The sequence below is a fragment of the Marmota marmota genome, unplaced genomic scaffold, assembly GCF_001458135.2.
Source record: "Marmota marmota marmota unplaced genomic scaffold, marMar, whole genome shotgun sequence".
NCBI classification, from domain to species: Eukaryota; Metazoa; Chordata; class Mammalia; order Rodentia; family Sciuridae; genus Marmota; species Marmota marmota.
In genome coordinates this window covers 14,500,506-14,525,545 of record NW_025999999.1, presented here as the reverse complement: position 1 = coordinate 14,525,545, position 25,040 = coordinate 14,500,506, and the positions used below count along the sequence as shown (strand labels likewise).

At 35.4% G+C, this 25,040-nt stretch overlaps 1 protein-coding gene across 1 annotated transcript in view; it reads right to left on the bottom strand.

The window, feature by feature from the left end:
- Window positions 1-17,860, bottom strand: part of Smc3 (structural maintenance of chromosomes 3) — a 32,627-nt gene extending 14,767 nt beyond the window's left edge. The window contains exons 1-13 of the mRNA XM_015494783.2: window positions 17,710-17,860; window positions 16,663-16,738; window positions 11,675-11,713; window positions 9,959-10,026; window positions 8,672-8,743; window positions 8,229-8,308; window positions 7,886-7,964; window positions 5,962-6,079; window positions 4,811-4,986; window positions 4,213-4,293; window positions 3,601-3,765; window positions 3,166-3,287; window positions 1,986-2,199 (exon numbers count right to left, since the gene is read on the bottom strand). Coding sequence (XP_015350269.1) covers window positions 1,986-2,199; window positions 3,166-3,287; window positions 3,601-3,765; window positions 4,213-4,293; window positions 4,811-4,986; window positions 5,962-6,079; window positions 7,886-7,964; window positions 8,229-8,308; window positions 8,672-8,743; window positions 9,959-10,026; window positions 11,675-11,713; window positions 16,663-16,738; window positions 17,710-17,724 — 1,305 coding nt within the window. The 5' untranslated portion in view covers window positions 17,725-17,860. The remainder of the gene's footprint in view (window positions 1-1,985; window positions 2,200-3,165; window positions 3,288-3,600; window positions 3,766-4,212; window positions 4,294-4,810; window positions 4,987-5,961; window positions 6,080-7,885; window positions 7,965-8,228; window positions 8,309-8,671; window positions 8,744-9,958; window positions 10,027-11,674; window positions 11,714-16,662; window positions 16,739-17,709) is intronic.
- Window positions 17,861-25,040: the final 7,180 nt, after the last annotated feature.

The following is a 25,040-nucleotide window of genomic DNA, read 5'->3' as shown; positions in this document are numbered from 1 at the left end:
ATGTGATTCTGCAATCTGTATACGGGGTAAAAATGGGAGTTCATAACCCACTTGAATCAAAGTGTGAAATATGATATATCAAGAACTATGTAATGTTTTGAACAACCAACAATAAAAATTAAAAAAAAAAATGGGATCTGCTAATGTTGGTGGTTCCATAAAATCAAGACAGAATTCGTTTTGTTTCAGTAAAGTATGTGTGGCTATAACAATTGAAACCACACTAATTTCCACATAAACGATTACCTAGCTTAAACAGTGTTTTCTATTTTCTTTATAAAGTATTCTGACTAAAGCCCACAAGAACACATAAGACTTGCAAAGCCATTGAGCTACAATGTATTACTTCTTGTCACTTTTCCCAACCATTACATTGTTCATTCCTAGAATCACTTGTAGTTACTTTTGTTTTGGCTGTGTAATTATGTGAGTGAGTACAAAGAAAAAAGTTGTTTGTTTTTTTAAATGTGACAGGTTTTGGACACATTCAAGGCAAGTCACTAAAAACTGAATTTAACATAAATGTCAAGTTAACCAAAAAAATAAAAAATTTAAAAAATCAAGGGAAGATTGAGGAACTGAACTGGTTTAGAGCAGGTAGAGGGAAATGACAACTAAATCAAACATATGATCCTAGATGGAATCCTGGACCCGGTCATCATTCAACTTTAACAGAAAATATGCTTACATGTGTGGTCATATGAGAAAATCTCCTGGAAATTAATTCCAGTCAGTCAGATTCAGAAGAAACATTCTTGGGCCTTTTATCAAAAGACTGGTACATTAATGGACACTGATCTGCTTAAAATAAACTGCTTAAGATATATGTGCCAGGCGCAGTGGCACACGCCTGTAATCCCAGCAGCTCAGGAGGCTGAGGCAGGAGGATCAAGAATTCAAAGCCAGCCTCAGCAAAAGCGAGGCACTAAGCAACTCAGTGAGACCCTGTCTCTAAATAAAATACAAAATAGGGCTGGGGATGTGGCTCAGTGGTTGAGTGTCCTTAAGTTCAATCCCCAGTAAGCCCCCCACCCCCCAAAAAAAGATAAATATATGTGGGTGTATTACAAACATATATCCATATACATACACATATTTTAAAATTTTATACTTTTAGTGAGCTTTTTTGATAAACTAACTAATAAACCAACTGGTGCAGATTGTACCACCCCTTCTCACCCTATACTGTCTTACATACTCCTTTCTCATCAATCCCATCAACTTCTACACACCTGCACAAAGCTATGCATATCACTTAAGAAAGCATTTACCCCCAATTTCTCATTTAAAATAACATGACATCTTCCTTACTCTGGAAATATTCTATCTTCTACTTCTATTTTTAAGAAAGGGAGGAGCTAAATATACATAGTAAATAATGCTAAGTTCATTTTGAAAATGCCTGTAAAATACCACTGTTTTAACCAAAAAATAACAAGTTATGGCAGAAAATTATTAGAATTTAAAAAATGGAAAAAACTTCAAGTTACTCAAGTTGTTTTAGACTTTTTCATGTTAAAATCAAGGGTAGATTAGACATACGCTATCAATCTATAAAAACATACTTTAAACATACCTAATCCCCATGAATAGGTATGACATGAACAAAATATCCTTAAAAAAAAAAAAAGCCAGGTATGGCAGCTTACGCCTTTAATCCCAGCAACTTGGGAGGCTGAGACAGGAAGACCACAAATTCTGAGCCTCAGCAACTTAATGAGATCTTCATTAAATAAAAAATTTTAAAAAGGGCTAGGGATGTCAATGGCAAAGTGCCCCTGGGTTCAATTAAAAGGAAAGAAAGGAGGAGGGGAAATTCTGCTACATATATATTAAACTGTACTGACCAATTTCTAAATAAGTATATTTTATGTATTTTAATAGTAAACAAAGTTGTCTAAAAATAAAACCAAGTAGATAAAACTGTATGTTTATGTCTTTTGAAGCCATTGAGGTCTTCTCAAAGCCATTACGAAAGTTCTTACATTATACTGCTCCAGATTTTTTTCTTTGTTTGCCTCAGTGTCTTCCAAATCCTTATGGATAGCCGCAATTTGTCTTTTCTTATCATTAATAGCCTGATCTAAAGACTTGAGTTCCTTTTTAATCCACTTATCCCTTTCTTCTTTTGATGTAAATTGGCTCCCTCGACCCTGCTTTGCATAAAGATCCGTTCTTTCCTGGGTGGCTTGAGCCAATCTACACAAGATATGAGAATAAGTTGAAAAATGAGAATAGGAAATAACCAAGTTTAATTATAATCTATAACATCAAGCATACTCAGAAACAATGATCCATTTTTTAAAATTACATTAAAAAAGAAATTAAGTGTAAAAAGCAATTACTATATAATAAAGTGCCTTGGACTAGCTAGTTATATTAACATAACTTTGAAATAACAATTCTAGTTAGGTAAATAGCCCATACTCTAAGAATTTCAGGCACTCAGTATTCATTCCAGGTCTGGGTTAGTCAGTTAATCTAGAGAATTATAGTGCCATTTTAGAAACTTTAAAAAAAAAAAAAAAAAAAAGCACAATTACATTTAGCTACATAAACATCTTCGACTCTACTGTAATAAAGATACTCTAAAAGAGAAAACATTTTTAACATATTGAATATCAGTGTCCAGATTACAGAAAACATTCCTACAAAAAAAAAAGAAAAATGAACAAAGGATATAAATAGCCAACTCACTAAAATGAATGTGTAAAAACATTAGACACTAAATCATGTGACATTAACAAATGCTACCAAGTCCAATTTATAGACAGATACCAAAAGTAAAACAACATTAAGTGAAAAAAGATGATGCAGAATGAAAACAATGCAATTTGGATTAAAAAAAAAAAAATGCTTGTTTTAAAAAGCCTAACATTTAGTTATGTCATCTTGAATAAGTTATTAAATCTTTCAAAGCCCAAAGTTCACTAAATTTAAAGTATAATTAAAGTCAGTTACACCACTTTTAAGTAGAAATAATGTAGGCAGTATGTACAATAACACTTGACCCAAAGGAGTTGTTTAACATTAGCTATTATTACTTTCAGGAGAACAGTTAACTTTTGCTCTTAATTACTGTGCCAATCCCCTCTTAACCCATAGCAATGTATATTTTACACAGAAACTAGGTACAAAATTAAGTGCAGCTAAAAATTTCCAAACCTAGCAATTCCTCGCTCTTCTTTTTCTTTTACGCTGTTGAATTTAGGTTCTGTTTCTGCCAGTTCTTTCTGCTTTTCTTCTATCTTTTCAAGCAATTTCTGCCTCTCTTTTAATAAACGTTTCTGTAAATAAAGCAAGATAAGTATAAATGTAATTTGTTTAAAAATTTTTGCTTAACTTTTATAAATCTAGCATAAAATGTTTTTTTTTTTTTTGGGGGGGGGGGCTCATGAGAAAACCAATCCTGGAACATAAGACTAATTTTTTGAAATAAAAAAAAAAAAAAAAACAAAGATAGTACTTATAATATGCTACTCGATAATGTGGCAAATCTTTTATAAAACATTCAAGGATATAATCCCATCACAGAACTATCTTCTACAATTCTTACTAACCTGAACATTCATGTCTTTCATTTTTAGCATTTTGACTTACCCTTTGTTCACTATTGCCAGCTAATTCATCTTGTAAATCCTTAGCTTTAAGCTCCAGTTTAGTCCTCTGCTTGATCTGCTCTTGTCTTTCAGCACTGAGCTGTTCTTTTTCTTCTTTCATAGCTGAAATTTTTGTTTTCAACTCTCTAACTTGACGCTCAATATCCTATCCAAAAAGTATCAAACAAATGAGTTAGGCAATCAGAAGTACAACAGCAGAACTATAACGCCATTAATTCTATCCATTCTTTTTCTTTCACTTATGCTTTTAGTATCACCCTGTCTTTCCAATTCTCAATCCCTGTGACTTCCCCTTATGGTTACCATTCCACAGTTCTTGTACAAAAGAATTTTTGTGGTTAAAAAAAAATCTAAGTAACCAGGCATAGTAGCACATACTTGTAAACCCAACTACTTGGGAGGCTGAAATGGAGGGTTATAAATCTGAGGCCAGTATGAACAACTTAATAACTTGTCTCAAAATAAGAAACAAAAAGGACTGAAATGTAGCTCAGTGGTAGAATACCCCTGGGTTCAAGTTCAAGTACTGCAAAAAATAAATAAATAAATAAATTAAAAAATATATATATCTAAACCTTGTCCATAATCTTACCTCCATTTTATCTCTTGCATCTTGCTGGGCATCTCGTAATTGTCTTGATTTTTCTCCACTAGTTTCTCGCTTAGCAGAAAGCTGGAAAAAAGCAAAAAAGTCACCACTTCCAACTCATACTTATCTAAAATTTTATAACTTCTAGTAAAATTTTCAGTATCTACTAAAATAAATTTAAAGTAACCATTCACTTCAATATTTTTACAAAAAAATTTTTAATATTTTTCTTCAAGTAGAAAACGCAAGGAATTACCTAAAACATTTTTGTAAAAAAAAAAAAAAAAATCAGCAATACAAATTTGCAAAATACATTCTAAAATGCAAATAAAAAGTTTACAAGCTTTAAAGTTAGCTTATCTCTTATCTGGTTTTCCTGAAATCAGATACAACTCCAGTAAAGACAATACGGGTCTAGGCATTTTCCTTATAGTAAACTAAATCACAACAAAAGAAAAATTGATAACTGATTAATTCATTAAGAAGTTTCTAATATTTTAAAGTTTCTATTAAAATCACTGAAAAGTATAAATACAGGTTGAGTTTAACATATTCATAAAAATAAATAAAATCATTTGACTACCAAAGATAAATATTTTACCTCATCAAGTTTAGCCCGAGTCTCATTAAGTTCCTGATTGTAAATGGTATATTCCAAGGCTCGTCTCATTTTATCCCACTTCTGATATTGAGCTAGTTCTTCCTTTTCTTCCTCTAAAGTATGTAATCTTTCTTCAATGTATTTTAACAACTCATTGATTTTTTCCCGTTTGCCCTCTTTAAAAAAAAAAAAAAAATGGGGAGAAAGTAAGGGCATTAAATAAAAATGTTATATAATATCACTTCTCAAATACACCATGAATTTATTCTTAAGAACTATAACATTGTTTCTTTGAAATCTAAGATACTAAAATGGCAATTAAGATGTTTTTATGAAAGGCAGAAACCAAATTTGCACAATGTAACAGCGGATTTTTATATCACAATATAATAAGGGCCTCCATTCCTCCATTGAAGCTTTATTTTAAAGTCAACATACTGTCCCATAACATTAAAAATGAAAAACAAAAAAAACCTAACATCACTGGTGTTACTAATTCTCATTTTTCATTAAGAGCATTATCTGTAGCTACTATATATTGAGTACATACTATATTCCAGTCATAGAACTACCCGTTCTTCTACTTGCCACCATGATCTACAAAACAAATTTTATAGATGGGGAAGATTTGGACCAGAGAGATCAAGTTTAAAGTCATAATGTAAGTTAATTATAGGATTTTGAACCCAGGATTGTCAAACTCTAAGACACAATATAACACAGCACTTGAAAAGCAAAAGAGGGTTTCATAATATATGTACTATAATAATGAAGATTTCAAGCTCAAAGTTCTACATTTATTTATTCCTGAACAATTTAAAACCTAATGCCAATGGTACTCCAGTATTTGGGAGGGGAGAATGCATTCAAATTTGTTGTCCTCACTATCAACAGCAAGGAAGGAAGAGTCAAAGTAGTTGACTTACAAAGGCCCTACAGTTCTAATCCTGATGCTTCCTTATTCAAAATTAATGAATTACTGAAAATCTTAAAACTTTAAACTGTCTCAAACTAATTTTGTCTCCATTCAGTATATAGGCAAATTATCACACAACATGTTTTGAGAACAGACATAACTTTTTAACTGTAACAACACAATGACAAAATAATCTGCAACAAAAAGAAATAAAGCGGTATCACATTTATTTTACCAGTTTCTTTCATTAAGGAGATGCTTTCTTCTTTTCGTTCATCATATACTCTAGTACCAGCTACTTCTCTTAATAGTTTTAGTCTCTGAGAATCTGGTGCTGTTGCCATTTGATTGATCTAAAAATTTTAGAAGAAGAATCACTACGTAGCTATCAACTGCTCTTTAAGAACTTTACCTTAAAGAGTTCTTCACACATATATTCACATGCTGAGTTTGTAAATTATGATTTAGCCAATGTAATTTATATAATACATATACCAACATATCTATATCTCCTTTACATAAAGGAAATTTAATAAAATTTGATACATTTGTAAGCCTCCTTTATGAATAACTTACAAATGAAACACCACCAATTTTTCTTAGTCATAATAAATTATAAAAGATGACTTCATTTTCAAGGAACAAAAAGTATTTTTTACAAAGGGAAATCATCATTGACATTTATTTAAAAAATGTGATATTCATAAGTTCAACAAAAATGGTGTACTTTAAATATAGAGAGAATGGTACAATCTAACTACTATGTGACTTAACATAATAAACATCACTGTAAGTCAAAAATGCTATCACTGCATTAAAAAAAAAAAATAAGCTGAGTACAGTTTTGCACACCTGTAATCCCAGCAACTCGGGAGGCTGAGGCAGGAGGACTGCAAGTTCAAAGCCAGCCTCAACAAATAAGCAAAACCATGTCTCAAAATAAAAAATAAAAAGATGCTGGGCACAGTGGCACACGCCTATAATCCCAGTAGCTCAGGAGGCTGAGGCAGGAGGATTTCAAATTCAAAGCCAGCTTCAGCAATTTAGCAAGGTGCTAAGCAAGTCGGTGAGACCCTGTCTCTAAATAAAATATAAAAAGGAATGGGGATATGGTCAGTGGTTGAGCACTCCTGAGTATAATCCTCAATAAATAATAATAATAATAATAATAAAGGGCTGGAGACATGACTCAGTGGTTAAGTGCCCTTGGGTTCAATCCCTGGGGGGAAAAAAAATCCAAAACAATAACAACAACAATTAAAAAAATACACATTTACATAAAAAAGAACAGGCTCTGGACTAAGAAAATATATCTATCAAAAGTATACATCAGTCAGGCGTGGTGGTGCACGTACGCCTGTAATCTCAGAGGCTCAGGAGGCTAAGGCAGGAGAATTGCAAGTTCAAAGCCAGCCTCAGCAAAAGCTAGGAGCCAAGCAACTCAATGAGAACCTGTCTCTAAATAAAATATAAAACCAGGCTGGGGATGTGGCTCAATGGTTGAGTGCTCCTAAATTCAATCCCCACTAGTAAAAAAAAAAAAGTATGAAATATATACATTTAAAAAAAAAAATCCTCTAGAAATACAACAAAAAACTTACTGACGGATCAGTTCTGAGAAAAAGAAAGTATCTTAGATATAGATTAAAATTATTTAATGAGACAAGAACAATCCACTGATATCTTTAATTTAGTTGCTAAAAAATACTATCTCTTTCAAGTAAACTAATATGTAGCATTATGATAGATTTCTGGTAATATAGTTTTTAATTCTTTGATAAAGTAGTTTTTTGAAAGTACTTTTAATGCAATTGCTATAGAATTCATTCTTAATTTGATCATTGTAACTTCTACAAGTCAATATCATCTTTCAGTACACTGAATATCATTAGGTAAGAATACAGGTTACCAAGAAAACAAAATCCACTTCGTTTGCTAAAATGCTCCTATTCAAATATATAATGGATCTATTTGGTACTTTTTTGCCATGAAAAATTCTAACTTCAATGCAAAATAAATCAATGAAAACTAAAGGCAGCTGGATCCATTTTTTTGCTTTTCCTTAACAATTAGAACCAATAAACCAAATTCATCATTCAAGGGGAAAGAGTCTCAGAAAAATTTTTTCTATTTAAAAAAAGGACATACAATTGTTTTACCTTTCCTTGTTTAACAATATAATAAGGATTGCTTCGAGAAAAACCAGCACTTTCAAGGAGGTTCATCACATCATTTTTCCTGTTGAAAAACGCTGTAATTATTTTCAGATAAATTATTTTAAAGCACCCACAATAAGCAAAGAATGAAGAGACTAGCTCCTGGGTTAAAAAGCATCAGGAAGTACAGACTCATCATTAAACTATTTTATTAGTCTCAGAGGATCTTCTTATTCTCAAGTTCATAGTATACTGATTTGCTGAACATGAGCCAAGTATATGCCTCAAAAATGGCAAGGACACTTTCTCTTAAAAAGAAACTGTAAATGTAAAGAACAACACTTACGTGACCATTTTCTTATCTAAGAAATACTGATCTTTTTTGGCACCAATGACTCTTCGAAGTGAAACTTCCTCTTTATCAATCTAAGAAAAAAAATGTGAAAGCCCAAAGTTGGTTTAATAGCAAAGTAGGAAACTCTTTATATAAGATCATTTTAAAGACCTTGACCATGACTGTTTATTTTAAAATTTCAATTATCTCACTAAAGATGATGGTCTAAACGCTCAAGAGAAAAGATGTTTTTCATAGCAGCTTGCACAGTCCCATTCAATGTTTACCAGACTAGAATGCTCATTATAATTTAAAGACAAAAATCAGTAAACTGTATAATTATATATAATTTTAGTATACACTAAATTATCAAAGGTATAAATGTTTCAAAGTATAAAAAAGTTAGTTATAGCAAAATAATTCTCAACATTATTACTTAAAAAACAGGTACTTACTGGTAACCGGTTGTCCGAATTGTCAAAAATAATTTCCACAAAAGCAGAAATAACCCGAGGACCAGTACCCTCCTAAATATGAGAAAACTTTCATTAAAAATAGTATTTTCATTTTCTTTAAACACTTTAAAAGTGTAACAAGCCTTAATCAATGAAGAAAAATTTCTCAGACTAGCATGCATATCCCTCTGGCCAAAGTAATACACACACTGGATCAGGATACAAAACCAGAACTATGCAAAGAATAGCAAAGTTAGACATTCTTAGGTTTTATACTGCAGACCATTTTATTAAGCTACACTACTCCAAAGCCCCCGCCACCTAATTTTACCCATTTGCTAATATCAAATATACCCTGAGGCTCTTCTTATAGTTTCACATTAATACTCGAAAGGAACACTAAGAAATCATATGATGTTTTTTAAACATCTGATATATTCTATGTACTTTTAAATCTGTTTCAGAAATATACACATTTAACATGTGTCACAATTATATTAATCTATGATACAATTATATACCAAATCCAGATAATTTCCAGTTTCTAGAAACTATTAATATCCAGTGATTCAATACAATGAAGAATAATAATTTATTCTTTTAATGCCAATATGAGAAACTTAAAATTTTCTCTATAGGGTATTGGTCCTGATTACGAGCTACAAATTCAAAATGAAGAAAATAACGGCTAATCAAAAAGAACTTCCTATTGTGAAACTCTGATAAAAAATATATTGAGGGATCTCATTTTCTCATCTTAAATTAATTATAAGCAATATTTAAACCAGAAAGATACACTGTAGTGTTGTTCTATTATAGCTTTTTTAAATGATTTTTTTTTAATCCTAATGACATACTTGAACAACTTGCATTACCGTATTAAATGCTTTTCACATTCGAAAATGTTACTATCTTATATACAAATATGGCTTTTATTTAGTACACAATGGTTGTTCTTCTGTGCTTTCAATTAACTTCTGGTTCTGCATTATAAATGTCCTAACTTGCCTCCAGAATTTTACCAAATCATATCCTTACAGAAATTTATGTGGAAGACAAATCCGTCTATAGGCAAATTCTACAATTTTATTTTAACTGTTGTATAAAAATTAGGTCTTTATTTGGCATTGATACAGTAGACTAAATTTCACAGAATAGCATACTTGAGAGACTATGTCATGTTCACAAAGTTTCTGAAACTTGAACAAATAATTTTCTTAACCAGGATCGATAACATATTTTTAAAAATATATAGTATCAACAATGTCTTTAAGTAGTCTTACTCACATGCAACAAAGCCAACCGCTGTTCTGGACGAAGATGACTAAATTCATCACTAAGAACAAATTGAATTGCTGGAAATACAAAAACACAAGTACTAGTAGAGTATAAAAGAGGATTCATGACTTATTCATAACTTCTCATACCTTCCTTAATAGGATACTATGTCAGGTAATGAATACTGCATATAAAATAAAATACCTGCTTTATATAGACAAAATGATTGCAGAAAGTTTGCTTAGATATTAGGCAGAAAATGATATGACAGGACTGGGACTGTAGCTCAGCGGTAGAGCACTTGCCTAGCATGTGTGAGGCACAGGGTTCAATTCTCAGCACCACATAAATAAATAAAATAAAGGTCTATCAACAACTAGAAAAACATTTTTTTAAAAAAGAAAATGACATGACAAAAATATTAAGAAGTTTTCACTAAAATATGTAAGGTAAGAAAATAAGAGGAAAACACTAAAGTATAAGAAAATAGTCAAGCAGAACTAAGGTCTACTTAGTTCTGATCAAAGTATATGCTTGACGGGTTAGGCTAACGTTAATACAGTCATGCACTGTACGAGAACAAATCACATACATAATAGTGGTCCCGTAAGACTACAACCAGGTTGAAAAAAATCCTACTGCCTACTGACATCATAGTAGATACAATGTGACAGTGCAACATCTTTCTCAAAATTAAGGAAATACAGGGAAATGTTTCAGATTCCCAACTTTTACTGCACTGCTTATACTACCCTTTCCTTATGTCAGAAGGAGCCATTCCTACCTTTCACACATGAGTAAAAACCTGGACAACTCTACTTTACTCAGCTATCCTGATCTGGTCCACAAAAGAGATCAGTGACATTCTATGAAAGTATTATAAGAGAAGGGGATTGAGGGAGCACTCATGCATTAATGTGTGTGCTTGGAATGGAGATTGGCTCTCTCTCAATCACCCGGGTTGAGAGGTGGATTCAAACTGCCTTCATCTCACTGGGATTCTGAAATATACATTTCCACTCTAATCTACTCTCTTGCCATCTCCAAATTACAACCATTATAAATTATACAGGATAATGTACTCTTCGGATTTGTGTGCTCAGTTACTCTTCAACTAAGGAACAAAATTTTCCCAACCCACTCCTTATACAGTCTGATTCTGTTAAAACATTTTGGTATTTTTTTCTTCCTCAAAGGATTTGTTAATGGAGGCATGACTTAAAACATTTTACCTTCAAAGCTCCATTTACTACCTTCAAACTGAAAACTGTCTTTGAGTCTCAAGTTTTTATATCCTTCCACCCTTTATAAAAACTATTGGTTTAGAAAATAAAGGTGAAGAATGATGAATCATTTTTCAAAACAATAATAACAACCATTCTGCATTTACATACATTCTATATGTGCATTTATACACTGTATTAAAGTTCAAAAGGTGTTTTCATATATGTTATTTCATTTGATCCTCACAATCCATCTAAGATAAATGTCTCCATTTTTATGGTGAAAAGAAATTTGAGGGGGTATTTTGTTAAGTCTCACATAGCTAATTACTCACTTGGTACAGTAGAACTCAGTTCTTTATACTCTAAACTTCTAAACTGCAACCATGTATAAAGTATTTCTTTTAATACTGGCATAATCTCAGAAAACCAGCAATTTTAATAAACTACCTTAAGATAGCTAAGTCTTAACATATTCAGCATCCAAAAAAACAATACCTACCATAAAAAAAGTTACTTTTTCCGGATCCATTTCTGCCCACTATAAAAATTTCAAAAGTACAAATTATTTCATATAAAAACCAATAACATCAAAACTATTAAATGTGATAATAAAATTTTAATCCAATTTTCTAAAACATCTTATATTTGATATTAAATGTGACAGGGAACAAAAGTAATCAATTAACAAAACAGCTGTAACCAACAAATAAGTGCAATTTTGTATAAACTTCAGACTCAACTTTTTTAAAGATATTGAATTTTAATCATTTTGCCCTTTTTCAAAGTTTAAAATTAATAAAAATAACTAAATACATTACCAGCATTCATAATTTATAATAATAACAATGTACGTACAATTTTATTTTAATAATGTTATTTTTAATTTAAGATTTACTTATTAGTAATATCCTAAAATACTTAATCATTTAAAATTTGCAAGCAGTCTCATATCAAACTATATACAATCAACCCTATATCTCATATCATACATATATGATCAACCCTATATATCATCTGTAGTCTCACAGAACCATAAAAGTATAGATTATTATAAGTCACCTGCTTTTGTGAAAAGTTTGTTTTGTGAAAAATTTGGTGTTGAAGAGTCAAGAATAACTATCTCAATCTCCCTCAATATGGACCATAAATCCCGAGGGGAAAAAATGTATATAGAAAGTGTAAGAGTAAGTAAAAAATTAAAAAAGAAAGTACAAGAGGGCTGGGGATATAGCTCAGTTGGTAGAGTGCTTGCCTCACATTACAAGGCCCTGGGTTCAATCCCCCAAACCACAAAGGAAAAAAAAAAAAAATCACAAGAGCAAGGGCAAATGATAAGGTAAACAAACAGAAAATGTGAATAGATGGATCTAGGTAAGGGAAAATACATGAGTATTCTCTTTACTGGTTCTTTTTTTTAAATTGGTACCAGGGATTAAACCTAGGAGTGCTTAACCACTGAGCCACATCCCCACAACCTTTTTTTTTTTTTTTTAATTTTGAGATAGGGTCTTGCTAAATTGCTCAGGCCTCACTAAATTGCTGAGGCTGGCTTTGAACTTTAATCCTCCTGCCTCAGTTTCCCAACTCGCTGGGATACAAGAATCTTTACTGTTCTTAATGAGACAAATTTTCTATAAACTTGAAATTATTTCTACATAAAGGTCAAAAAGAATTGACCTTTATTAAACGAGTACAGTTTAGAACAATCCATCCACAAATAACTGAAAATTTTTAAATTTTCCTGTAAGAATTATTCCTACTCATAGATGAAACACCATTTAGCCATTTTAAAGGATATTGATTATTTAATGATAAGGAAAGATATACAAGATTTATTCTGAAGAGGGAAAAAGCAGAATGCCAACATATTACATGAATCCATTTTTATTTAAAAAGTCATGCTTACAGATTTACACAAAAACTTGAGGGATAATGAGGCAGACCCAGTTTATATGTGCCTTCAGATTTACGTGCGACAGCCCACGCCTTGGCTGACAAAAGTTCAGTCTCCTAATACCTTTGGTTGTTTCAGACTATTCTAGAAGTGCATGCAGGTCAGGCCTGTGAAGATTCAAAGGAGGATTTAACTCCTTGACTGCTTCAGGTGGGTGAGTCTCCAGAGCAACACAATCCAAAAGCATGGAGGAATTAATATTCTACACAGTAAACTTTGACCAGTGAAAGGCAGGCACCACCTATCAAATCTCTTTACTACCTTCTTCCATCTGACCTTTCTAAAACATGTTGAGTCCATAATGTCTGGCTAGATGTTATCCAACGTAATCAAATCCAATAGTGTCTTCTTTATAAAGCTGTGACCAGTTTTTCCCCTCATTCCCGCACTCAGACCACAACTCCCATAAAAGCCTTAGCAGCTAAGCCAGCCTGTTTCCTTTTTTCTAGGAAACAAGGGCTAATACAAGTATAGGTTAACTAAGAATGATTATCTATGGTAGCACATATCTATAATCTCAGCTATCATGAGGCTGAGGCAGGAGGATTAACAGTTCCAGGCCAGCCTGGGCAACATAGCAAGACCCCGTCTCAAAATAAAGTAAAAAGGGTTGAGGGAAGACTGGGGGATTTAGCTAAGTGGCAGAGCACTTACCTAGCATGCTCAAGGCCCTGGGTTAGGCCCTCAGCCCTGGGCAGGGAAAAAAGGGGTAGGGTATAGCTCAGTGGTGGAGCACTTGCCTAGCTAGTAAGTGCGATGCCTGTGGTCCAATCTCTAATATATGGGGGTGGAGTGATTATCTTTGGGTAGAATTTCAATTTTTCTTCCTTTACCTTTTAGGCTTTCTTATAATATCCTATATTAACAAGAATTTTTTGTTAAAAGGCAAGGGGGAAAAACACTACCTTAAAAAGGTGTATACACTCATCCCTCATATCCACAAGAAACTGATTTCAGGACCTCTCTCTCTATATATACACCTCTTTCTCCCCCTCTCTCATACCAAAATCCAAGGATACACAAGTCCATTATATAAAATAGGAATAGTATTTGTATATAACCAAAACAATCCTTTTGTTCTAACTTCTGCCAGTAAATGCAATGTAAAGTTAAAATGTTTTCTTTAGGGATTAATGACAAGAAAAGGCCTGCACCTGTTCAACAGAGAAAATTTTCTCTAATATTTTCAAGCTACATTTGGTTGACTTTGAGGACTAGCAACAAGCAGATAGGGAAAACTGGCTGTTCCTGGTACATATATATATGTCAAACATTCAAACATCAGCATAAGAGATACTTGCTTTTGAATTTTTTTTAAGGGTCAAAGGCATTAAACAATCAAAGTGGTTTGCTCTCCCCAGGTAGTTTGTTTAATGTCAATCTCAAATACTACTTTTGGTCTTTCTTACATTATTAAGGTACCTGTTTTGAAACATGTCTAACCAATAGTCACCTTAAGTTTTAGTTAAAACAAAGCAAAGAAAAAATTTTTAGACTATCAATCCTAACACTGCAATCAAAGCTGCAAAATAGCTGCCTAATAACTAACATCTAAGACATTTGATATATCAGACCTTACAGATAAATAATATAATCATTCTAGATAATGGTCATCACTTTACAGATCATTTATAAAATTTTACAACTAAAACATTGATATTTATTAACTTGCTAAATTAAAGAAATAATATTAATCTAGTAACTGTTATTTTTTTCTCCATTTCTTTAGATTTTCTGATTGACGAAAATCAAAAGCACCTGTAAAAAAAATGTAAGCAAAACCCCAGTACAATAAAACTACTGTTTTAAGGCACATCAAATTAACAGTCTTTAGTAGCTACAGCACAAAAAGAAAAATGTTTTCTTTATTCCCAACTATGAGATTGCAATCGATGTATCAAGGCTAAGAATAACTTGTCTTCAACTTTATTTGAGATGAGATCTCAAATGTTGCCCAGGTTGCTCTCAAACTTGTGAGTTCAAGCAATCCTCCCACCTTACTCTCCCAAGCTAAGACTACACATGCACAGACTAGCAGACTACAGATGCCTGGTTTTTATTATTTTATAAAAAAGTAAAGTATGATTGTCTTAAGGGAGTCTTCTATGAATATTGGTATTCAATATTTCCGTTTTACTGATTTTTATAAGCCTCGCTTGCACTATAAACTGAGTGGTGTGCAACTAAAATTCATGTTGACACCTTAAACCCCAATAAGATGGCATTTAGAGATGGAGGTCTTTTCAAGATAAGAGTTAAATGAAGTCATGAGGGTGGGGGCCATGGAAGCACACAGAAAAATGTCAGTCTACAAGCCAGGAGGGAATCATCACTAGAATCTAATCACAATCATCAACTTCTAACCTATAGAACTGTAAGAAAGTAAATCTGTTATTTAAACCTCCGCTCTATTTTGCTGCCCTAGCAAACTAATATACCTTGTAATGAGAACACTGTACTGCAGAATTGTGTCAACAGCATAGCAGTCTGATTTTTCAAGAGTCCAAAAGTACTCATTTAATCTTTTGTTTAAAAATCCAGCAGAACGCCAGAAAATGCCAGAATGCCAGAAACTTAAAGCTATTAGATTGTAATAGCAATCTGAACATTATAATCTGAAGAATCTACAATTAAATATTGTTATGGCAACCACCATTTTTCTTTTATCCTCACATTTCATTTTACCAATAGCCCTGTGAGACAGGTATATTCACTTTATAAATGAGAAAACTAAAACTTCTCAAATAACTAGTTTGAAAAAGAGTTATGTGCCAGAACTGAGATATGAACCACATTCTATTAACACTCCAAAATTTATGCTGCTCTTCCGCACAAGCTACGTGGTCTTAGGCACCGACAGGGAAAAAATAAATAATTTGTGAATAAATAATCAACACCTTTAAAACAAAGCAATAGTGAGCACTTAAACTAAGAGGTGATAAATCAAGAATACAAATCAAATGCTAAGTTAAGTGTCCTTCACTATAAACTTAAAGCTATTACAACGCTATCTCACACATACTAAGAGTACTCAAGTAAAAATGAGTACTTTTTTGTAATGCTGGGGGATCAAACCCAGGGCCTCACATATACACAATAGGCAAGCACTCTACCACTGAGCTACATCTCCAGTCTTCCAAATGAGTAACTTACAACTGACTTATCCAAATACTTTTAAATTTAGAAAACAAGTAATTCATCAGTATGAACAAAAGACAAAAGTAGCCTGCAAGATGGGATAGGCCTGTTATCCCAGAGGTTCAGTAGGCTGAGACAGGAGAATCACCAGTCAAGGTCAGCCTCAGCAATTTAGCAAAGCCCTAGCAATTTATTAAGACCCTGTTTCAATAATAAAAACAGGGGTGAGGATGTGGTTCAGTGATAAAGCACCCTGGGTTCAATCCCTTGATACCCACTCAAAAATAATTTCAAGAGAAACAGACATACAAAATTGGTTTAACATTCAAAGACAACAGATGAACAATGCATACATACATCTCTATAACCCGATCTAGTAAGTGAGGAGCACTTACCAATAACATTATGTTTTGAACTGAAGGGATCTACAATTGTTTGATCTCTGTAACTTCGAAAACCCTGGATAATCACCTAGTAAATAAGAGATACTTTTGAGAACACACAAAAAGAACTTCTAAATCACCAGCTTTCTTTTACATTTCTTTCCCTTCTTGTTTTTCATTTAATGCAAGATAGAAAAAAAAATTTGGAACGTGGAAATTAAAAATCGGCTAAACACCGTCCTTAGGTCAGTAAGCTCCGCCAACTCTGTGTTGATTTTTCAGTAGTTAGTCAGTAACCCGTTAAGAAACTCTCAAAATCAAGTGCACGGTACAAAGTTAATGGGAACACTGAACACCCTAGCGCAACAGTAAAAGTCCATCCACGGCCGGCGGGTCCCACTCTCCGCGACCAGTGAGAGCTCCTTCGAGACACAATCGCCAGGCCAAAGGGGTCAGCGTTCCAAGGAGGAGTGCTTGGAGTGAGGCGTATCCAATAGAAACATGTCCCCAAAATTGCGTGCATGGGCTCATCTTTGCAGTGGACTGACTCGCGCGCAGGAAGACCATTTTGACAGAAGTAAACAAGTGAATGAAGAGGCGCTCGGGGGGAGGAGGATCCCTTTCACTGCTCGTAAATCCTGCAGGAAAAAGCCCCTCATCACAGCTGGCACTCCAGCCGGCGCCCCGGGAGGCCGCCTTGCCACACACCTCCCGCAAACGGCCGGTGCCGGGCCATCCCCGGCAGCACAGCCTCTGGCGCCCGCCACCTCCGCCGCGGCCCAGCGCCGCCCGGCAAAGGCCCGGCCCTTCCAGCTGCGCGACGGCCGCCCCCTCCACACCTCTTGGAGATCCTGCCTCCCAGATGAGCAGCCCGCGGGGAGGCCCGGGCTGAATAGAGATGCCCCATTTCTCGGCGGAGATGGGGTCCCTTCCTCCTCCACTCGCTCTGGTTCACCCCAGAGGGAGAGAGAAGAGGCCGCGGGGCCATCGGCGACACCCCCGCCTCAAGGAGTGGTCCTCACCCGCCCGTGGGGGGTGGGAGGGTCGCGCAGGCCTTACCTGCTTTATGTACATGGCTCCGCGCCCCTACCCGGGAGAGGGTCTTCCCCCCCAGAGCAGCAACCGGGAGACTGCTGGGTCAGTCAGGTGAGGAGCCTACGAGACCCCTCCCCCAAAGCGCCGCTCGCTCCCCTCCAGCCAAACAAAATGGCGGCGCCCTTGGAGGCGGTGCCCGCGCCTGGGACGGAACCACTCTCAGAATCCCACAGAGTGTAGGGGGAGTCAGTTTCAGGCCCGCTCTCTCTTTTTGGAAAAATCACAGTATTATACGACCCTCTTAGGTGACTACCATTGAATTTTGAAATTCGAATCTGACTATTTCCTGTAACTCCGTTGGAAGTTTCATTCGAAGAAGTCTTGATCGGAGGTTGGCTATACTCTTTCCTTTTGTGTAGCCAATGGTCGCATCCCCGAGAGGGTAAGGGTTCGGCGCCAAAGCCAAGTGTGAGACTCCGAGGGCCAATAGCAAAGCGCGTTGGCGGTCACGTGGTCCCGGGCTGTTTAAAAAAGCGGACCCTTGAAGCCCAAGCCAGTTCTCCAACCTTATGAATGTAGGGGAATGCTGGAGTTCTGAGTGTGGAATATCTGCTGTTCTGTGCGTGGAATTTCTGCCGTTCCATTATTCTTTCCGGCTCTAGAAACGCCCATGGTCCCCAGACTCCCCCAGAAAGGCCCCCTCGCAGGACAGCCCCTAAGGGACTGGCCAGTGCTAGCAAATTTTGTTTCAGTAAATGTGATAATTAATACCCAGTGAGTTGTTACTGCCTTGCCTTGTACTGTAAATCTAGGAAGGACCAGTACAGTGACAACAGAAAGATTTAGGTTAAACGCAGGGGTTTTTGTTTTGTTTTTAATGTTTTAGTTGTAGATGGACACAATAGCTTTATTTATTTTTATATGGTGCTAAAGATGGAACCCAGCGCCTCACGAGTGCGAGGTGGGCACTCTACTACTGAGCTACAGCCCCAGCCCTTGTTTTTATTTTTAACAGCCTAAAAGAGAATAGGTACTAGTGAAGATCTTAAGTGTCTCTAGTGTGTTGTCAGTTTTGATAGAAAAACATTTCTTGTTTAGAAATTGGATTTCTGGACAGCCCTAAAATAACATGCTGGAAAGAGAAGAAAAAGAAAAAAAAACTACCCCTGTTGTGAAAACTAACCAAGTTGGTCTTGACCACCCATTCAGTTGCTTGAGGCAGTTCTGGCCCACTTTTATTTCTAGATTGAGCTATTATTAGCTTCCACCTCTGTTAGTATCTCCGTTAGTATCCTTTATTTGAAGCTCAAATCAAATCCTTTCCAGCCCTTGGCAAAAAAAAAAAAGTTCCAAAATAAAACATCCTGTGTAAACATTTTATTTTGTCTTTTAATCCTGTCAGTTTGTGGGATTTTTGACATGTTATTTAAAGTTTTAAGCCTCCAAATCCTAGTCTTTAAAATGAGGATGTGTGAGGATGGCCTTAGGCCTGATCCTAAACAACTGCATCGCCAGGCACACCTAATGGAGCCCTTTTGTATGGCCCTCAGGCACAAACAAGTCAATTCCCCCCACCCTGATAAACTCAGTGTGAAGCCTCTGGCAGGCTGTCCTTGCCTGCTAAGAGGGAAAGGTGAAAAGATCAGGATGGGGACCACCAGACCAGATGTTTTAACTCCAGGGTAAATGATGTTACTGAGAAATCTGGTGGTAGCTGATAAGGACTGAAAGGGGGGGGTCAAAAGCCCCCAAATTTAGTATAAATAATAGAGCAAATGAACAGACATTCAGCCAGCCAATACTGACGCACACAAGATGGAGAGCCTGATGAGGACCTGGACTGACATCCCAACTCTTCTTCTCTGCTTGAACCTCTGCATTTTCTCACCGCTCTCAAACTACAGCCACATCTTGGCCCTGGTGAGAACAGCAACTTCTCCCTAGAACGGCCTCCTCAGCAGGTGGAGCTGACCACCCCAGGAGAAGCCTGCATTGGTTCTTTGACCTGATCACGATGGCCTGAGTGAGTGTGCATCTGCTGTACTTAAAGCCTAAGGCTTGAGACTTTTGGTCTGACACTTGAACTTAGCACACAGAGGGAATGTCTGTCATTAGCCTATCATGATTAAGTGTGTTTGCAGTGTTTAGAATTAATCAATCTAGAATTGTTTGCTGTGAATTGATTATATCTATTGCAGTGCCAAGCATTAAGGATTGTCGTTTTCTTGATTAAGAACCTATAGATTGAAATTGTATTGAGTGATTTGAGTGAATAAAGTATTGAAAAGGGCAGAAGCATGTGGACATTCTTTATTTCTCCCCCTGGACTGCATAAGTCGCACTTTTTGCCCATCGCAACATTTATAAAGGCAGAAAAGAAGGTAGGTGAAATGTAAGATATCAAAGATGATTTTGAGAATTTAATGCTGTTATCTTATTTGTATTTATGTATTTATTGTTTCCTCTGGATGAGAATATAAATCTGTCACAGGCAAATGAGGAGCCAGAACTCCAGGGCTTTGTTCTTGTGTCCTGAGGAAAAAAACTTTAGTCAGAGGTGGCAAACCAAGCCAGAAATTTTTATTATAAGTGAAAATTAGGCTCAAGCAAAGAACATTCCGAAAAGAGAAGGAGTGACTTATTCTCCAAGCAGAGAACTACAAAAGAAACTTATGTCCTCCATTTTGGGCTGGGGAGTTTTTGGCCCTATTTGCCCTTTCTCTACTGTCATGGCTGTCATCCCATTCAGGGAAGCTTCCTCTACAAGTCAGACCTTTGTTAATGCAGATTTTGGGGATCAATGACCAGGCAAACTTTATCTTAGTGTGCCTGGACTACTAAAGAAATTGCCCTTCTGATTTATTTTGAGAAGCCTATAGCTATAAATCCTAACTTTACAATGATCTGTGGATCCTGTCAGGAGTTAGTCCCATCAATCTTTCCTTCTTGACATATTTCTTAATTTGTTTTCTTTATTTCCATCTGTTTGTTCTCAGAGTCAGAATACCTGCTGTTTTCCTACAAGTTACTTAATTATTCTGTAGTTTTAAAGACAATTTACAGAAACCCCATGACCCTGCTTATGTTATTAGTTCACATTCCACTGCTCCTTGGTGGCAACTACCTAACAAATCCAAAAGGAAGGCACTTTATTTTGTTCCTGCCTTTTCCTCAGTAATTAGTTTGCAGAAAGTAGTAAATACTTAGGAACGAAAAGTACACAGAAGCCAAGTACTTACCAAAGGGCCTGGCTCATTTATGCCAGCTATTGACATATTATAGGAGAATACCAAGTGATAAAAGATAAAAAGAGTGCAGGAAATGAAAAATCATTTGTAACATTTTGTAATCAGAATATAGACTATGTATATATTATGATTTAGCTATACATGAAGCTATATATAGCTAGCTGTACATGAAGAAGAAAAAGAAACTACAGATACATGCAATAACATGGGTAAATCTCTAGAATGTTATATTAATATTATGTAAAAAGTCTTATCCAAATGTATACATTCTGTATCTGTTTATAGAAGGATCTAGAATAAAATATGTGACAGAAAAAAATCAGAAAAGTGATCATTGCAGGGAGGCTAAGAGGGAACTGGGAAGGAATATAAGGGAATTTTCTAGGGGTGATAATAATGTTCTGTATCATTACAGGTTTTTTATTTTTAATTTTTTTTAGTTGTTGTTGGACCTTTATTTTTTATTTATTTATATGCAGTGCTGAGAATTCGACCCAGTGCCTCACATGTCCTAGGCAAGCCCTCTACCACTTAGCTACAACCCCAGCCCACCATTATAGAAATTTGAGTTCCAAGGTTTATGTATTTATCAAAACTATTCACTTAAAAATTTTTCATTGCAAATGGGCATGGTGACTGACCTCTCTAATCCCAGATACTCAGGATCACAAATTCAAGGCCAGCCTGGGCAACTTCAGGAAAACTTGTCTCAAAATTAAAAATAAAAAGAGCTGAGAGATGTAGCTCAGAGGTAGAGCACTGCTATTCCATCCCCAGTACTGGGGAAAATTACAAACATGGTCTTGGAAAAACTTGGTCTTGGAAAGATAATTTCCTGAATACACCTTTTGTGCCATGTCCCCATGTCTTCATATTCCATATAAATGGAAACTTATAATATGTGGCCAGTTTTGTCTTAGTTCTTTCACTTGGTATGACATTTTATAGGTTTATTTGTGTCATAGCATGTATTAGTGTTCTTTTATTGCTGAATAAAACTTCATTGTGTGGCCACTACAGATTTTCTAATCCATTCATTGGTTGATGGGCACTTGAGTTATTTCTATTTGGGAGCTAGTATAGATAAAGTGTTATGAACACCCTTGTACAATTTTTATGTGGACATATATTTCCACTTTTCTTTATCATACACCTTGGTGTGGGATTACAATGTCATTGTAATTCTACATTTAGCTTTTTGAGGAATTGTCAAACTGTTATCCAAATGAGTTGCATAATTTTATATTTACACTATGATTATTGAGTGATGAGGATTTCAATTCTTCACATCCTTGCCAAAACTTACTATTGTGCTATTTATTTTTTGTCATCTTAATGGTGTAAAATGGTATATCACTGTGGTTTTGATTTTATTTCCCTTATGATAAACTATGTTGAACATCTTTGTGTCAAATTCTCATTTGTATTGTTTTTTTGGAGAAGCTATCAAATGCCTTGCATAATTTTTATGTAGTTTATCTTTTATGTTGTAAGATGCTTTATATATTCTGATACTAGACTCTTAACAGATACATGATTTGCAAATATTTTCTCCCATTTTTGTGAATCATCTTTATTTTCTTGATACTGTCCTTTGAAGCATGAGTTTTTGTTTTGCTTTGTTTGTGATGGCCTAGCATATGCTACCCAAGTATTCTACCACCACACTGCACTCCAACCCTGAAGCCCATACATGTTTAATATTATTATTATTATTATTATTAATTTTATTTTATTTTTTACACAAATGGATCACAACTTTTTATTTCTCTGGTTGTACATGATGTAAGCACATACGTTTTTAATTTTAACATCACTTCGTTGATGTTTGGTTGCTTGTGGTTGTGGTATCATATTCAAAAACCAATTGCCTAACATCTTGTCCAGTTTTTGTAATCCATAACTATGAAAGAAAGGCTTCACTTCCTTGCTTACTGCCTGGAAACACTTTTACCAGAGACCCCCAAGACCTACCCCTTAGTTCATTCAGGCCTTTGCTCGATTGTCCCCTGTTTTAGTTAGCTTTTGCATCACTGTGACAAAAATACCTGACAAGATCAACTCAGAGGAGCAAAAGCTTATTTGAGGCTCCAGTTCAGAGCCCATAAGGCAGCTGACTCCATTTATTTAGCCAAAAGTGAGGCAGCACATCATGCAGGAAAGGCCCAGTAAAGAAAGCTGTTCTGTTCATGGGAGTGTTAGGAAGCACAAAGAGTGAGGGGTGAAGGGGCCAAAGAGAAGATGTACCTTCTAGGATAGTGTCCCCAGTGACCCATCTCCTCCAGCCATGCCCCGCCTGCCTACAGTTGCCACCCAGTCAGTCCTCACTTGGAGGACTGAAAGGTTGCTGCTCTCATAATGCAATCATTTTACCTCGGAATATTCCTGCATTAGCAGAAGCTTTTGAGGACATCTTGGATCCAAACCATAACATCACCTTACCTATATTTTTTAAAGTCACGTTTATTTCTACATCTATAAACAACATTATCTTCAATAGATGCTATTGTAATAAATGAAATATAAACACTTCTTCAGATGGATAATAGATGCCAGGTGCAGTTCCCTATAGAATCAGCTACGTGGGAAGCTGAGGCAGGAGGATCAATTGAGACCAACCCAGTCAACATGGTGAGACTTCCTCTCAAAAAAACAAACCAAGACAAAACACACACACACAAAAAGGGTAATGTAATAGATGCCATATAATAAAAAGTAGTAAAAACTGTCATAATAAATACCATTTGGTCATTGTATACTTTGTCAGGGTTTAAAAAAATATCTATTGAATGAAGCATGAATACCAAAAAGGACAATTTCTAGAAGATGAAGACTCCATGGAAGTTTTTTATGTTTAAAATGAGTCCTCATAATTGAGAGAGATCCCCTGCACCAAAATATGGAGAAGAAATGTTTAGCTTTCTTGACAGCTGCCTGTGGACCTTATTTTGATTTTTTTTTTACTCAAGTGGAGCCTGAGGTCAGCATTTGAGTGCAAGTAGTTTATTTGGGAGGTGACCCAAGGGAACAAAAGTGATGGGGTAGGAAGAGTAAGACAGGGAACAAAGAAAAGTCAGTAAGTTATATTCTATTGAACTAGTTACTTGTATGTGAGCTCTGGGGATCAATCCCACTTGGAAACCTCAGAGGAGATGCATACAACATACCTCAGAATACCAAGGTGTAGCCACCATATATGATGTCACCATGTTACCTGTGTAGACTGCTCTGCATAGTTTCTGGGTGTATGCAATATGGAGACCTATAGATAAGGATCTCAAATGGAAGCTTCTTCTCAAGTTAGAAAGGACTGAGAAAGGAGAGTTTCAGTAGATGTCTGTGCTCATTGATGGTGCCCCAGTGACATGTCCTAAGGAACACAGTGAAGGCTGAGATTCTGTGACTGGCATCTCTTACAGCAGTAAGTTGGTAATAACGGTCATCTATTCTGTACTGGGCTCCATGCTAAAGATTTTCAATGCATAATTTCATTTAATCCTCTGGTGGAAGTAGGAAATTAAGAAGGCATTACACTAAAGTGATCCACCACTTACCAGTGGACCTTGGGCAAGTATTCCTGTAGTCCATGAACTGTTTTTTACGAATTCACAAGAAGAGCAGTACAGAATTGATGCCAGTGTTTAGAAACTTTTATGGCAACTTGACATTTAAGTGCATGATTAGAGAACTTGTCTCATTGAACAAGTCATAGACCAGTTCAGGAGCTGTCCATGAGCTGTGTGGGCAATAGGATCATGCTACAATGTATGATATTTTATGGTGAGTGGTCAACTATAAACAGAGGGATATAAAAAATCAGAGAAAATAAAAGCACTTATTTCCTTTTACAATTTGTTGTTTTATTAAAATAATTATTCCTATAAAAATTCTAAAACTGTATAATTTTAAAATATTAGCTAAATTAGGGAAGCAGTTTTTTATGATAATTTTAAACTTTAATTTGCAGGTGTTATTACAGACTTCACTAGACTTTTCTCTTTTTTTGATAATAGAGATTAAGCCCAGGAGTACTCAACCACTGGGCCACATCCCCAGTCTTTTTTTTTTTTTTTTTTGTACCAAGGATTGACCCAGGGGCACTTTACC